General features: G+C 34.6%; 1 protein-coding gene across 1 annotated transcript in view; it reads left to right on the top strand.

Annotated features, from left to right (window-relative positions):
* The window catches only part of P3H2 (prolyl 3-hydroxylase 2), a 140,335-nt gene that overhangs the window by 106,766 nt on the left and 18,629 nt on the right, over positions 1 to 14,940 (top strand). Inside the window, exons 2-8 of the mRNA XM_019743152.3 lie at positions 1,681 to 1,833; positions 2,714 to 2,903; positions 8,074 to 8,205; positions 9,572 to 9,714; positions 10,082 to 10,171; positions 11,875 to 11,915; positions 14,334 to 14,428. Coding sequence (XP_019598711.3) covers positions 1,681 to 1,833; positions 2,714 to 2,903; positions 8,074 to 8,205; positions 9,572 to 9,714; positions 10,082 to 10,171; positions 11,875 to 11,915; positions 14,334 to 14,428 — 844 coding nt within the window. The remainder of the gene's footprint in view (positions 1 to 1,680; positions 1,834 to 2,713; positions 2,904 to 8,073; positions 8,206 to 9,571; positions 9,715 to 10,081; positions 10,172 to 11,874; positions 11,916 to 14,333; positions 14,429 to 14,940) is intronic.

Genomic DNA, 14,940 nt, shown 5'->3' with positions numbered 1-14,940 from the left:
GTTTGTTCATTTATTCTGTTGATTCCACATATAAGTGAGATCATATGGTATTTGTCTTTCTCAGTCAGACTTATTTCACTTAACATAATACCTCTGGGTCTGTTCATGTTGTTGCAAATGGTAAGAGTCCCTCTTCTGGGGGCACCTCCACCACCGAGTTGTCCCTCCCAGTATTCAGCCACTGTCTGTGGGTTTGGGGTCAGCCCGTTTCATGTCTCCCCCCTTCCTACCAGTCTCAATGTGGCCTCTTCTTTATATCCTTTGTTACAGGGGTTCTCTTCAGCTAGTCTTTAGATGATTCTTGAGGTTGATTGTTCTATAATTTATTTGTAATTTTGGTGTGATCCTAGGATGCATTTACCTAATTCACCATCTTGGACCTCCTCCCAAAATTAGTGATTTTGACAGCCAACATAATTCTGGGAGCACAGAATTGAAAGCAAAGATAAAAATATCAGGGAAAGCTGATTTCAGAGAAGATTTAATAGAAGGAAGGCCAGTAGCTAAATATATGTAAATTAAAAGGGAAAGGGGAATGTTTTACTATTATTAGACAAATTTAAAGATGTCAGTTCTTGAAATAGGGCAGTTTATGTTTTCTGTGATGAAGACAAAAATTCTTTATAGATAATGAGATGGCAGTGACTGGGGAATTGGGAACCTCATACCTCTTTCTCTGTCTTACTCATACTTTAGTGGCCAGACTGTCAAAGGTATATTCAGTGGACTCTTATATGCCATTCCCTGATTTCATGTTTTCTTGATCAATAACAATGAGTTTTTATCTCTTTATACTTTAAAACAGACTAAACAAAATTTAGGTTTACCATGAAAAAGACTACTAATGTGAATATTAATTTTTCTGATATGTGGCAAATCGATCCATCTACCGACATCCTCCATAACTAAAGCATAGGGCAAAATATCTTAAATTGAGTAAATTTAATTCCAATTTGTTAAAAAAAAATGCACCACTGCATGCTACATAGAGAGCAGTGTATTAAGTGGCTTAGAACGAGATTTTTAGTGTCTATGTTGTGGTTATTAATTTTTTTTATTAAGGAGAATCAAAGTTGTAAGTTTAGAATCAAATACCTCAATCAAAGGAGTGTGGTAGAGCATTTTATGTGTTGTATTTAGCATCTCTCTTATGTGTTGGAATAACTTGTTCTAACTTTGTATTCTTCACATTCTAAAGCCTGGTAGTAAAGTTGTTGGAGTGAGCATATAGAATCCCATCCTTTGGAAAGTCATATGTTTGTTTATACTCCGTTGTCAGAATTAAAAGCAAAAGGAACAAGAAGAAATGAAGAGAAAATAAAAGACAAAAATGTTGAAAATGTGAATTGACAGCATTGACAGATTATTATTTTGATTAATCATAAAAAAAACCCAAACAAACCAGAAGCACATAGATTCAATTTCCAAGAAAACAGATGGCTTAAAAGAGGGGTAGAATGAACTTGGAACAAAGCACATGTATCCGTTCTCACCAAAGCCAAAATAGCCACATATTTTCGGAGTCCTATAGATTAACCTCCCGCCCTTTAGGATGGAGTTTGAGTGCAGTGAATGTGAACTGGAACACAACCCTGCCGCTTTCAAGCTGTGAGATGTTGGCCTGGTACCGAGCCTGGTTTAGAAATATTTGCCTTCATTCTGTCCTTTTTTTCTTCATAGCTTAACCAGCTGGAAAAGGCAGTAGAAGCAGCCCACACATTTTTCATGGCCAACCCTGAGCACATGGAAATGCAGCAGAACATTGAGAATTACAGAACGATGGCTGGCGTCGAAACATTCCAATTGATAGATCGAGAAGCCAAACCACACCTGGTGAGCTCTGCAAACCCCTGCCCGAACCATGTGAAGCTTAGTGCTCCTAACTTTCATTTGGCTCAAAGCAAATTGTGATGGCTATCTCAAATTGATTCCCGATTTACAATATAGTAACGTTTTTTATACTTTCAGAGTTCTCAGATGAAATATTGTAATTACCAGGGTTGAAAAATTTGAGAGACGATGAAAAGTAATTTAGAAAATCAGTATGATAGGGTGAAAAGTAGAATATGATATAAAAATCTGTAACCCTCTCTAAGCTTCAGCTCCCCCTCCAATACTTGTTATTTTACACATATGCGTGGGACTTGAAGATAACGTGAATTGCGCAGGTTACACTGTGGTTTCCTGGCTTCAAGTCCAGTGGTTCTTCCAGTGTACCTGTACTTTCAAATTGTTTTTGTTGTTAAGACATATAATTATTTATTTAAGTGAAAGCTTACTTAAAATCACAGTAGTTGAAGTGGCTTCTTTGACAGTTGGAGACGTCACCATTATCAACATGTTGCCTCTAAAATGATTGAAGAAAAGGGTAGGAGAGGAGAGGAAGAAGGTTTTAGATGGGAGCCTTTTTTTTTTCTTTATGTTGGGATGGGCCTGGAAACAGTTGTCATGTCCACCCCACATTAACCTTCTGCATTTTGTTGCATGGCCCTGCTTGCATCCAAAGGGGTTAGAAAGTACAATCTTGAATGTGTTCAGCAAGAAATGAAATTGATTGGTGCCACAGAAGTTGGCTTGCTCTGTAAGTCCCTTCTCCTTCACAATTAGTTGAAGGCAGGGAAGTTAAGTCTAACGAACCCTGATATTCAAGTACCCCGTGGGTGCTCTTTGGGGGAAAAAAAAAAAGATTTTTTGTTTGTTTGTTTCTTTGCAGGAGAGTTACAGTGCTGGAGTTAAACATTATGAGGTCGATGACTTTGAGCTGGCTATCAAGTACTTTGAACAAGCTTTACGAGAATATTTCAGTGAAGATACAGAGTGCCGAGCCCTATGTGAGGGGCCTCAGAGATTTGAAGAATATGAGTACTTAGGGTATAAAGCTGGTCTCTATGAAGCCATTGCAGGTAAAGTTTGTTTTTTTTCCTTTATTTATTTTATGATTACAGAAATACTACATGCAATCTGTAAAAACATTCCAACAACATAGAAGTAAGTATGTATTGTAAAAAGTGAAAGATTCTCATATATCTAAATCATCTACTTTCTATAGATAAATTTATTAGTTGAAATTTCAGTGATTATCCTCTAAAACTTTTCCACCGTAATATCGAAATATGTACGCATTTATTTATAATTATTTTATTTTTTATAAGAATAGAATAATACTATAAATACTGATTTCAGCATATTTTTTGTTTTTGTTTAATGCTTAGCAATATGTTGTGGACTTCTCATGTAAGTACACGTAGATCTACTTATTGTATTTAATGGTTGCATAATGTTCCATCATATGGGGACAGCGTCATTTATTTGGCCAATCCTTTAGTGAAGAGTATTAAAGAATTTGCTATTTATCGTAATTATAAACGATGTGTACTTTTTGTATACTTCAAAGAATATTATATATAAAAATTTAATACAAAGTGGTATTTAAAATAGGTAATATGCATTATACATTAATTAGAGAGATTGGTAGTTAACCATTTATGGTAGGTAGGAAGTGAGTTCTCTGCTGCTTATGAAATAAAACACAAAAAATACATTCTAGCTATATGAATAATATTATTGTAAAAAATAAAACTGTTTGAAGAAAATGCAGGGGGTTATTTGTACAATACCGTGTTTCCCCAAAAATAAGGCAATCAGCTCTAATGTATCTTTTGGAGCAAAAATTAATATAAGACCCGGTCTTATTTTAATATAATATAAGACCAGGACTTCCATAATGTAATATAAGTCCAAGTATAATATAATATAATATAATATAATATAATATAATATAATATAATATAATTTAATATAATATAATACAATGTAATACCAGGTCTTACATTAATTTTTGCGCCAAAAGACGTGTTAGAGCTGATTGTCTGGCAAGGTCTTATTTTCGTGGAAACAGGGTAGTAGGTGAGGAAAGCTCTTCTTAGCAAGACAAAAGACAAGCAATATGAAGAAAAAGATAGACTGTATGTAAGATTTATAACCACAAGAGATATAGTAAATCAAGCTGATTTACAAATGACAATAAAAAATTGCAAAGAAATTACAGGCAAAGAGCTAATATCATTAATATTTAAAAAGAGCGTGTAAATTATTATTAGTAGTAATTTATTTGTTATTTATTAGCAGTAATAATAACATTTATGTAGCAGTTAAAATATACAAAGCACTTCTTTATATCTCTTTTAATCCTCGAAATAACTCCTTGTGTAGATACTGTTGTTATTCAATCTCTTCTTCCTTTTCTAAATGAGGACTTTGTACCTCAGAAAGGGTAAGCAGTGTGATTTAAGGTGAAGCTGGGAATCAAGATGGCTTTTCTCACTCTAAAGCCCATGCTTTAAAGGTCTATACAACTGAGAAATGGGGAAAAGGTAATTTATTCAATAAGAAATGTTTAACAAATATTTGTTGAGTGCTTATTGTGTTCCAAGTTACCAATATATGAAAAACAATGTTCAGCTTCACATAAACTTGTAGAAATGCAAATTAATGAAGTTAATATACTGTTCCTAACTTCCAATGTGTTCTGCCTTGATAAAAAGCACCGCTCACCTGGTAGCTCAAATCAAATACCAAGAAGTTACCTTGCAATCGAAAATTTCCTTCAATTCCTATTCCCCTTTGATTTGTTACCAGACTTTGATAGATGCTACCTCCTAGTAGCATTTAAGGTTTCCTGGTTCTTTCCACCCCTTTCGCTATCACTCTGGTTTAGATCAACAGTATATTTTCACTAAACCACTGTGATTGTCTCCTTTCTGGTCCTATGTCCTGTTCGGGTTTTATTCTGTACCTGGACAGAGCAGTCCTTAAAAAACAAACAAGCAAACAAAAAGGTCTGCTCACAGACATGCTGGAAATCTCCCATTGGCTTCTATTGCACTTGGAATAGAACCTAAAACTTTTATTAAAGACTTTCATGACTGTACATTTGTGTGTTTTCATCCCCCCCTCTTTTTTTTTTTTTGTTCTCTCTGTAACCCATTCCTACTGCACTTCTTTTAATTCCTTGGATATGCTAAGCTCATTTCCACTTACCAACCTTCAAAATGGTCTTTTCCTCTGTCACTTGGCTAATGCCCTGTCTTGTTCAGTGCTTAGTCCTCACTCAGTGCCTAAGTACAGTAATTGCCAAATAGTGAGTGCTTAGTAAATATTTGTTAAATGAATGGGCTGAATGAATGAAGGGGATGACCTAGCCATCAATCATACTGCAGTTTAAAAGGGTTAATGATACTCCATATTTGTGAAAATGTAGGCCATAAATTGTTCAAGTCCTTCAGAGGGGCCATTGGGGAATAGCTCATTAACTTAGACGAGGAAGTAAGACTGAAAATCAGTGCGTCAAATGACCAATTTGCCACGCACTCGTTACCCCAAATCAACTCAGTTCCCCTAAAATCAAAACCAGTATCTGAATTATTGAGGATTTTTTTCCACAACATTGTGTTTCACTGGGCCTCTGCCAGAGCCATTTGCCTGCATTTTTGTGAGCACAGCTCATTTGAATGTCAGTCTCATGTGTGTTTTACATTTCAATTGCTGAATATGTCTCTACACTTAATCTTTTATTTGCAGATGGGCAGGCTTCTCCTTTATTATATAATTCATAGTCTTGTGGTTTTGTGGGGATATATATCCTGCCTCCATTCCTATATTTGCCTCTTTATCTGCCTCTACCGGTGGCCGCTTAAACAGCCTTGGCAAGTGTTCTAGACCTAGTTTAGGAAAATTGACTGCCAATTCCCCACAGATTAACATTTAGTAATTTGCTCAAGGTCACCACAGTATGTGGGTTGCTGGAAAAGAATAGCGGTCTCCTAACTCAGGCCCTTAATACTTAACTTCTAACACCATGACCCCCACTTCCAGTAAATAAAAGTGATTAAAAAATAATGGCCCCTTTATTTCAATCCAAATATTATACATTATAGAAATATATAGTAAGTCTTCTTGGGAATTTGAAGCATATCCAATTTATTATGAGAGGTAAATTTTTAAAAGTATTCCCACACAGTGTCTTGGGTCTCAAACTTATTAAAAACATATTAATTGCACAACAACATTTGATATAGAAAAGAAGCAAGGAATACTATTACATAGTTAGTATTCTAACTATGTAAATTCTTGTTTGGTTCAAAACTGTCCTAAATTAGGAGTAAAACTGGCTTTTAAAATACAGAATGTATTTAGAAAGCCAGAATATTTGAATTTTAGAGTCAGAAGAACATTAAAAATTGGAGAAAAATGCAAATGGCTTCTGAATGCACTTATTTATTATTAGCAATGCTTGTTGAAAGCCCTAAAGGCTATCAAAATGTCACTTTTATTTTGCTGCTATTCATAGCTTGCTTTGAAAATACTTTTACTCAAATTTTGAGTTCTTGGTGGGTGTTTCCCACCTTTCCTTTTGCTTGTCATTTGGAATTAGGAGGAGTGTGTATTAAAAGGTAAATGGCCAATTAACTAAGAGAAAACAGTTGAGGGTTGTTTGTTGTTTTCTTAAGAAATAAAATAGCTAGCTATTTATTTCTAATATGGCAATCAAATAAACAGAACTCATTCATTCTCTCACATTCCCCCAACTGGAGTTAAGAACCAATGGATTGTGGGGATTCTTCTAGCTGTGTTACGTGGGATTTACTTGGCCAGGCTATATGGAAATTAACACATTTTCCTTCACAACAGAAAATTTATATTTTCTTCCTGTTGTGTTTTGGGCTCTGTCTTCAAGGTCATCCAGATACAAGCTAAGCTCTGCCTGACAGAGAACCTTATGAAAGGAGGCAGTTGTGGTAAATTAAATTGTACAGTCATGAAGTTAGATGATTTTATCATCATTCTCAAGGGAACCCACTCACTCAGCACAATCATGAATGAACTGTTCTCTTTCTGGAAAAGACTACCTCCATCTTCATTACAAAAATCAAAGCTGAGGAAAAATGTACGAAGTACTTTTTTTCTCTGGTTCATTAGCCACTGTGTTCCCTCAGCTCAGGCTATGATAAGCTAGAGCCCAGAGCGAAAGGGAGCATGAAAACCCCCACACTTTCAGATCTTGGCCTGTTTGCAAGCAGGAAGAATGGAAACAAAGAAAGGGAAACAAAAGCGAAAGAGGCAAAGTGCTTATTCAAATTCTTTAGCTTTCATCCTTCTCCTACCGTGCTTCCCCGAAAATAAGACCTAGCCAGACAGCCAATCACCTCAAATGCGTCTTTTGGAGCAAAAATTAATATAAGACCCGGTCTTATTTTACTACAAGACCCGGTCTTATATAATATAATTAATATAGTATAAGACCAGGTATAATATAATATAATACAATATAATACCGGGTCTTATATTAGTTTTTGCTCCAAAAGACACATTAGAGCTGATGGTCCGGCTAGGTCTTATTTTCGGGGGAAAACAGTATCTTACCAGTCCCTAGGGTATTAGGATTTACAATGTCCAGGTGGTAAACCAATTTGTAACTAGGTAGAATAGGTTCCTAATCAATAGATGCAAAAGAATAATTTTGTTTCCTTTTTAGGAAAAAGTTTCTTGAAAATGTTAACAAGCAGAAAGTATTCCTTTATTTCTCTGCAATGAACTCCCCTCCTACAGGGCAGTTCCTTCCTATCAACTGGTCCTAAGGTAACCAGAATCTGAATGTCTGATCCTGCCTCCAGGACACTTCGGGCTATCTAATTATCCAAAGAGTAGCCCTGAAGTTGCTAAATATAAGAAAGTCAGCTCTTCATCTGTTTGTTTGTGGGGTGAAATGGCCTGTCACTTTCAGGAGATGTAGAAAAAAGGATACCTGGGAGAGAAGAGTACAATACAGAGAAAAGATCAGGAGCCAGAAGATCTGGAATCTGCGATTCATTCCTCTAGTGATCACCAATTAGGAGTCCGTGGCAAGTCACTTAAGTTTCTTTGTGAAAAGGATTTCTGGCCGTGAAGTGAGGATAATACTGGTATCATTCTCAGAGTGTGGTGAGATGAGGCATGCCCTGTGGAACTGTGGCTCTGACTGAAGTCTGGACATTCAGCAGACGAGGGACCCACTTGTCGGCTCCTGTCTTCCAGATCATTACATGCAGGTGCTGGTTTGTCAGCATGAATGTGTGAGGGAACTTGCCACCCGCCCTGGACGCCTCTCACCGATTGAGAACTTTCTTCCCCTGCATTATGACTACCTACAGTTTGCCTATTATCGAGGTAAAGCGTGGGTGATCCGTGAAAGCCTTTGAGGGAGGGGCAGTATTGCTTATCATTGTAGAGTTTCTTATCTCACATCACTGCAGCTCAGGACAAGAAGAGCAGAAGGTGAAATTACAAGTGGGAAAATGCTGTAATAATGTCCTGAAAATTATACTAGACTGACATTTTATATGATTTTTTTTTAAATTTAATGTTTCCAACTTAATTTAAAAGGTAATATATTCACAAGTTCAAAGACCAAATATCATAAAAAGCCTCCCTTTCTTCCTTTTCCCCACAACCTAAGTGCATGCCCTACAACCCACTTTCTTATATATCCCTCCAAAAATTTCTTATAGAAACAACACATACACACACACACAAACACACACACATACTGACTTATTTCCCCCTACTTATACAAAGAAGATAGCATATTATTTGCACTGTTCTCTGCATTGTTTTCTTCACTTAATAGTACATACCAGATTTTTTTTCAGTAGGTTAGACCTGTGAAATTACCATTTGCTTAGGTCAAATTTTGGTAATTTTGCATGGTTCAACCTAATTATATCAGTACGTAGAGATCTTCCTCAATTTTTCTTTACATCTGCGTATTATTGTACTATAATTTATTTCATGTGACTCCTTATTGATAAGCAGTCTATTGTTTATAATCTTTTGCTGGGATAATCAACAATTAAATGAATAAAATTTTACATATGTCATTTCACATTTGCAGATCAATATCTATAGGATAATTTTCTAGAAATACAATCGCTGCATCAAATGGTTTCTTCATTTGTGATTTTGATAAATGTTGCCAGTTTTTTCTCCACATGGAGTACATTTTTCATTGCTCATCAGCAGAATGCATTATCAAATTTTCAGATATTCCCCAATCCATTAGGTGAAAATTGATATCTTAGTATAGTTTTAATTTCCATTTATCTTATTAAGAAACCGAGAAAGAGATTGGACATTTTTTCTAATCTTTAAAAGCAATGAATAGAATTCGGATTACTGAAATTGGTCTTAATGATCATATTGTCAGACTCAGCACAAAAATGAGAATTAACTCCTAAAATTCTACTCTGTTTCCCTGTATAAAATAATGTAGGTTGTCGACAGACATCTTCCGGTGGAAACTTTGGATAATTTACGCAAAACATCTAGCACCAAAGCAGACCAACAGTAGTACCTTTGGAATACCTGAAATTGTGTCCTTCCTTTTACCTGCCAGTATTTCTGATTAACTCTGCCTCACCTTATCTTCCCTCTTCTCGATGTTTAATGCTGACCTCTCATAGATATTTTGACGTATCCCTCATAAATTCTTTAGATTGACCTAGGCTGACTCTAATGCAAATCTTCCATCTTTCAGTTGGTGAATATGTGAAAGCCTTGGAGTGTGCCAAGGCCTATCTTCTACTCCATCCAGATGATGAGGACGTCCTAGACAATGTGGATTACTATGAGAGTCTGTTGGATGACAGCATTGACCTGGTATCCATCGAGGCCAGAGAGGTGAGACCAGTGTCCTGAGAAGAAATTCCACATTCTGCTTAGGTGCTCTGGGGAGAGTTGGGGAAAATAAAACACTGCTCTTAAATATGTCTAACAATTTAGTGAAGTTTCTAGAAATCATTTTTTAACTTTAATTATTAATGCCAGAAGCATATTTTTCTCATATGTGCTAGCTTGTAAAAATCTGTTGAGATGGACACAATTTTTGCAGCCCTGAATATGTTTTTTTGTTTTGTTTTTCTCATTTTTTGTTTTTTTTGTTTTTGCTTATTTGTTACTGTCTAATGAAAACTACTTCCACTTGAACATTTATCATATCTCTTAACTGTTATTTAAATATAAATTTTCTTTCATTTTTTTTCTCTAGGACTTGACAATGTTTGTGAAGCGTCATAAACTGGAATCAGAACTAATAAAATCAGCTGCAGAGGGTTTGGGATTTTCATATACTGAACCGGTAAGAGCCAAGAGGAAAGAGGAAATGTTTTTTAAAAGAACCATTCAATGGACATTTATTTATGCTTTTATTTCTGAGCCCCACTTGTTGAAGGTTCTAATTCCCTACTAAGTTAACAAAAACTGGGGAGGTGTAGGGAGTTATTTGCTCAATATAAGTGATAAACTTTAAAAGACTTTAATAGATTTCCATATCAATGAGATCCTAAGTCAAAAGCAAATATATTTCGGTAGATGTGTTTTGTACATAATGCTTTTGCCTCAGGTGTGTTTTATTTACTAAATTCTGGATGCAATATTTTGTATTTTTTAAAAACATTTCTCTTAAATATTTTAAACATTAAAAAGACTTCAAAAAGAATTCAAAGACATTAAAAAGAATTCAATCACAATTGTACTTCCCAACGTGCTGACTTTTCTTTACTTGTTGCCTTTTCATTGTTGTTCATATGAAGACATACCTTTGGCAGAACTAGTACTATGGTATAGATAAGAGTTCTGTTTTGATTTTTATTTAAGAATCATAAGGAATCGCTATATTTTTACAGCTTCTAAAAATATTTTTTAGCTAATCCATACATAGAATTAATATACAAGAAACTCTTCTCCTGATGCTGGACATTTGATTTATTTGATTTGTTTTTGTGTTAAACTTAATGTATTACGCATTTTTCTCTCGGTAGAAATATACCATTTGAATAACTTCCCAAAATGGAATTACTCTGCCATCAAAAGATATGAGAAGTTTTAAAGTTCTTGAAATAGCTTTTATAAGAGTTTTCTGACATCTTTACTGCTCCTAGCAGTGTGTAAAAGTACCAGTTTACTACAAACATTTCAGCAATGAGAAATAACATTTTAAAACCACTGGTATTCATCGTATACAAAATTGTATATCATTATTGCTTTAATTTGTATTCCTTTTATATGACCAGAAGAAATAAACTTTTCATTTTTAATTATTTTATTTACTTTTTTAAAAGTATTTTTATTAATTATTTTTTCTCTAATTTGAATTATCTGGATATGCTTTTTGTTCATTTATCTGTTGGTTACTATATACATTCTTTATGTGATTTACATGTCATATGTTTATAAAAAGCACTATTGGTAAAATACCCTAAAAAAAGTATGTTTTTTGTTTTTTTTTCTGTCTTAGTTATATCATGTTTTGTTTGCATATTTTAAAAATTAGAATAATTTCAGTATACCAATTCTAATGTAACATTCCTAATAGTTTTATCTGGTCCTACTTATGATTTTTTTTTCAAAACTGTGTTATCCCAAAAGACCCCAGGAAAAAATGACTTAGTCACTTTATTATCCTGTAGAAATGGTTAATCAAACTGGACTTGTTTGTTCGTTTTATTCACAAGGCATACGAGAGTAAGACTGAATGATCTTTCAAATGTCCTCCTGCCACCAAATTCTAAATCACTTTCTTGGACAAAAGATTGGATGCCCAGTATAATTCCATGCTATTTTTACAAAATCGACTTGTGTATCATTTTGTCTTTGCCAAAATTCAATCAACCTTAGCCTTTTATTAATTTTTTAAAATAAAAGACAAATATTGTATCTTTATATAATATGCAAGTTTCCTAACATTTTAGGTCTTTTGAGTGTTTTAAGGGTATTTTATTTCTGTAAGTGATGTTTTGGTGACAAAACTACTGAATTATTTATTTTTTTAATTAATAACAGAATTATTGGATCCGATATGGAGGACGGCAGGATGAGAATCGGTGAGTTCTCCTTTCACAACACCAACTGTTTTATTTTATAAATTTTTTCAAAGGTATGCAATTTTTTGTTTTAATTTTTAGATAGGTTATCAGATAGGAGGGGGCTTAGGTGAATGGGTGTAAAAGGGAAGGGATTAAGGTGTACAAATTGCCGGTTATAAAAACAGCCATGGGGATGTAAAATACAGCATAGGAAATATACTGTATTTTGCTGTGTATAACGTGCTCCCATGTATAATATGCACCTCTATTTTTGGTCCATACTTTCAGGGGAAAAAATCTTTAATTTTAATTTTTTAATTCAAATTTTTATTTGTTTACATGTATGTACTTGTTTTCTGTATTATAAAGGAATTTTAGCATTTATTTTTTAACATATTATGGTACAAGAAATATTATGTAACAGATAATTACAAAACACAAGAACAGATACAAGGTACAAGAAATTTTATGTACTGGTAACAAATTTACGGTATTTACGCATCATAAAAGGCCAAAAACTCCTCGTTGTTGCAAGTTCATCATGAGTTCAACAAAACCGATGATCATATTCCAGGGTATTATTTTGAATACGGATATTGTTATTGATTTCTAGAGTTACACTTTTAACTCATAAGTATTAATAAAAGAATTAAAAACATTTATATAGATACGGAATTAGTACTACCCATGTATAATGTGCATCCTTATTTTTCCTCGTAAATTTGGACAAAAAAGTGTGCATTATACACAGCAAAATCCAGTAGTCAGTAATACTGTAATAACTATGTGTAGTGTCAAATGGGTACTAGACTTATCGGGATAATCACTTCATAAGTTATATGTCTAATTACTACCGTGTTTCCCCGAAAATAAGACCTAGCCAGACAATCAGCTCTAATGCGTCTTTTGGAGCAAAAATTAACATAAGACCCCGTCTTACTTTACTATAATATAAGACCAGGTCTTATAATATAATGTAATATAATGTAATGTAATACGATGCGATGCGATGCAATGCGATGCGATATAATACAATACTGGGTCTTATTTTACTACAAGACCAGGTATAATATAATATAATATAGCGGGTCTTATATTAATTTTTGCTCCAAAAGACGCATTAGAGCTGATTGTCTGGCTAGGTCTTATTTTTGGGGAAACATGGTATGTTGTATGCCTGAAACTAATATAGTATTGTATATCAGCTGTTTATTTTTAAAGAGAAGAAATACTTAGTCATACCTATTATAAGCAACTTAGCTCTATGAATAGGCAAAAACATATAATTTAAAAAGTACCAAACTGGGAATTAGGAGCTCTGGATCCTGGTCTCAGTTGTTCCTGTCATTTCTCTGTAACCTTGAGTAATTTATTTTCTTCTCTGGGTCTCATGATTTTCTTCAAATTAAGGAATTAGATGAGGTGATCTCTGAGGGCTATACCTTCAGTGATTCTAAAGCAGAGAAAAGTAGATGCTGTTTTTGATTTATTAGTAGAATAAAACTATGATATTTTCTTGTCAATGTTGCATTCCCTCACTGTGTTTATTTGAAAGCAAGAAGCTCAGAAAGTTTCACTGCAAGGTGAAATGTTAGGTGTCAGTAGCTCAATCAGAAATGAAGATAACTCATTTGTTGAAATGATAGAAGTCAAAAGTTAATTTACATGTTATGAGCAGTGTGAGGAATCACAGAATGTTGGAGTTACATGTCTGAGATTATATGGACTGCCTATTCGTTTTTTAATTAAAAAATAGGCCCTGATAAGGCAAAGGACTCTCTTAGAGTCTCTCACCGTGGGAGACAGGCAGGTCCAGATCTTCTTAATCAAAATATTGTGGTCCTTCACTAGACTTCAAGGTCTCAATCTCGACATGGCCTAGAATTATTATAAGAGATCCAAGAATGCATATGCCCATTTGGATTTGTTCAATCTGTGTGTATCGAAAGAAAATAATGCTATCACTTTTGTATTTGCAAAGTTTGACACAAACTTGTGTCTTCTTTCTTGGAATAGTCAACAACCACTATAGTAGGACACAATTCATTTCAATTCAACCATTGTTTAGCAATGAATGCTCTATGTTCAAGACATAGTGCAACACTCTGAGGTTTATAAAGATGCACATGGTAACTTTTTCCTGCTTTGTTGGAATTCAAAAGCTAATCTTAAGGTGGTCAAGTTGTGGACATAATTAACTAATAATAAAAGTTGCTAAGAAGATTTAGAGAAGTGAAATAGAGCACACTCATTGAAGAAATAGAGAAGAACTTCATGGAGGCAGTGACATTTAATTTGATCTTGAAAGATAGGTAGATTTGTGTCCAACAAAAATATACAACATGGAGTCATAGACTACCTGGGTAAGGTATCCTTTGCCTTTGAACATTTTTATTCACTGGGAAATTGCTATTTCAACTTTTCCTGAATGAGCAGCATCCCTTCAGGAGTGAACATGGAGGGGGCAGAAGTTCACGGCTTGTCAGTGGGGAAAAAATCATCACCCAAGATAGACCGGGACCTAAGAGAGGGTAAGTATCTGTGCACTTTTACTCTTAGAAGGAGGGGAAGGAGAGGATGGGACTTGACCAGTTCTTATTCAGATCAAGGCAGAACCCACTTTCCCTGGAAATAAAGAAAAGGACTAAGCTATTACAGTTCATAAAATTCTGAAAGCAAGGCTTAAAAACAATGTTTCAGATTTGTTTATCATGACATTTGGTTCCCAACAAATGGGCTTCCAGATTTACTCCTTCATCTGTTTGCCACAGGAATCCTATGAGCCAGGCAGGGACTGTATAATCATCGCAGTCCTCAGTGGACTACCTGAGGCTTAGAGAGGTCACATGTGAGGCTTAATTCTGTCACATGGTGAGTGAGTGCTAGACAGTGTGGACAGCTTATCAGAGGAACTGGAAGAGATAGGTCACATAGGATATTAGATTAGTTAATCCAAGATGCTTGAGGCACATATATCTGAGTTAGGTCTATGAGAGATAAGTGGAATTTAGGTTGAATTGACAAAGGTGTGGAGGGAGCCATT

Source organism: Rhinolophus sinicus, chromosome 17 (genome assembly GCF_057876585.1).
Source record: "Rhinolophus sinicus isolate RSI-liver-muscle chromosome 17, RSI-T2T, whole genome shotgun sequence".
Lineage (NCBI taxonomy): Eukaryota > Metazoa > Chordata > Mammalia > Chiroptera > Rhinolophidae > Rhinolophus > Rhinolophus sinicus.
This window is presented reverse-complemented; position numbering and strand designations above follow the sequence as displayed.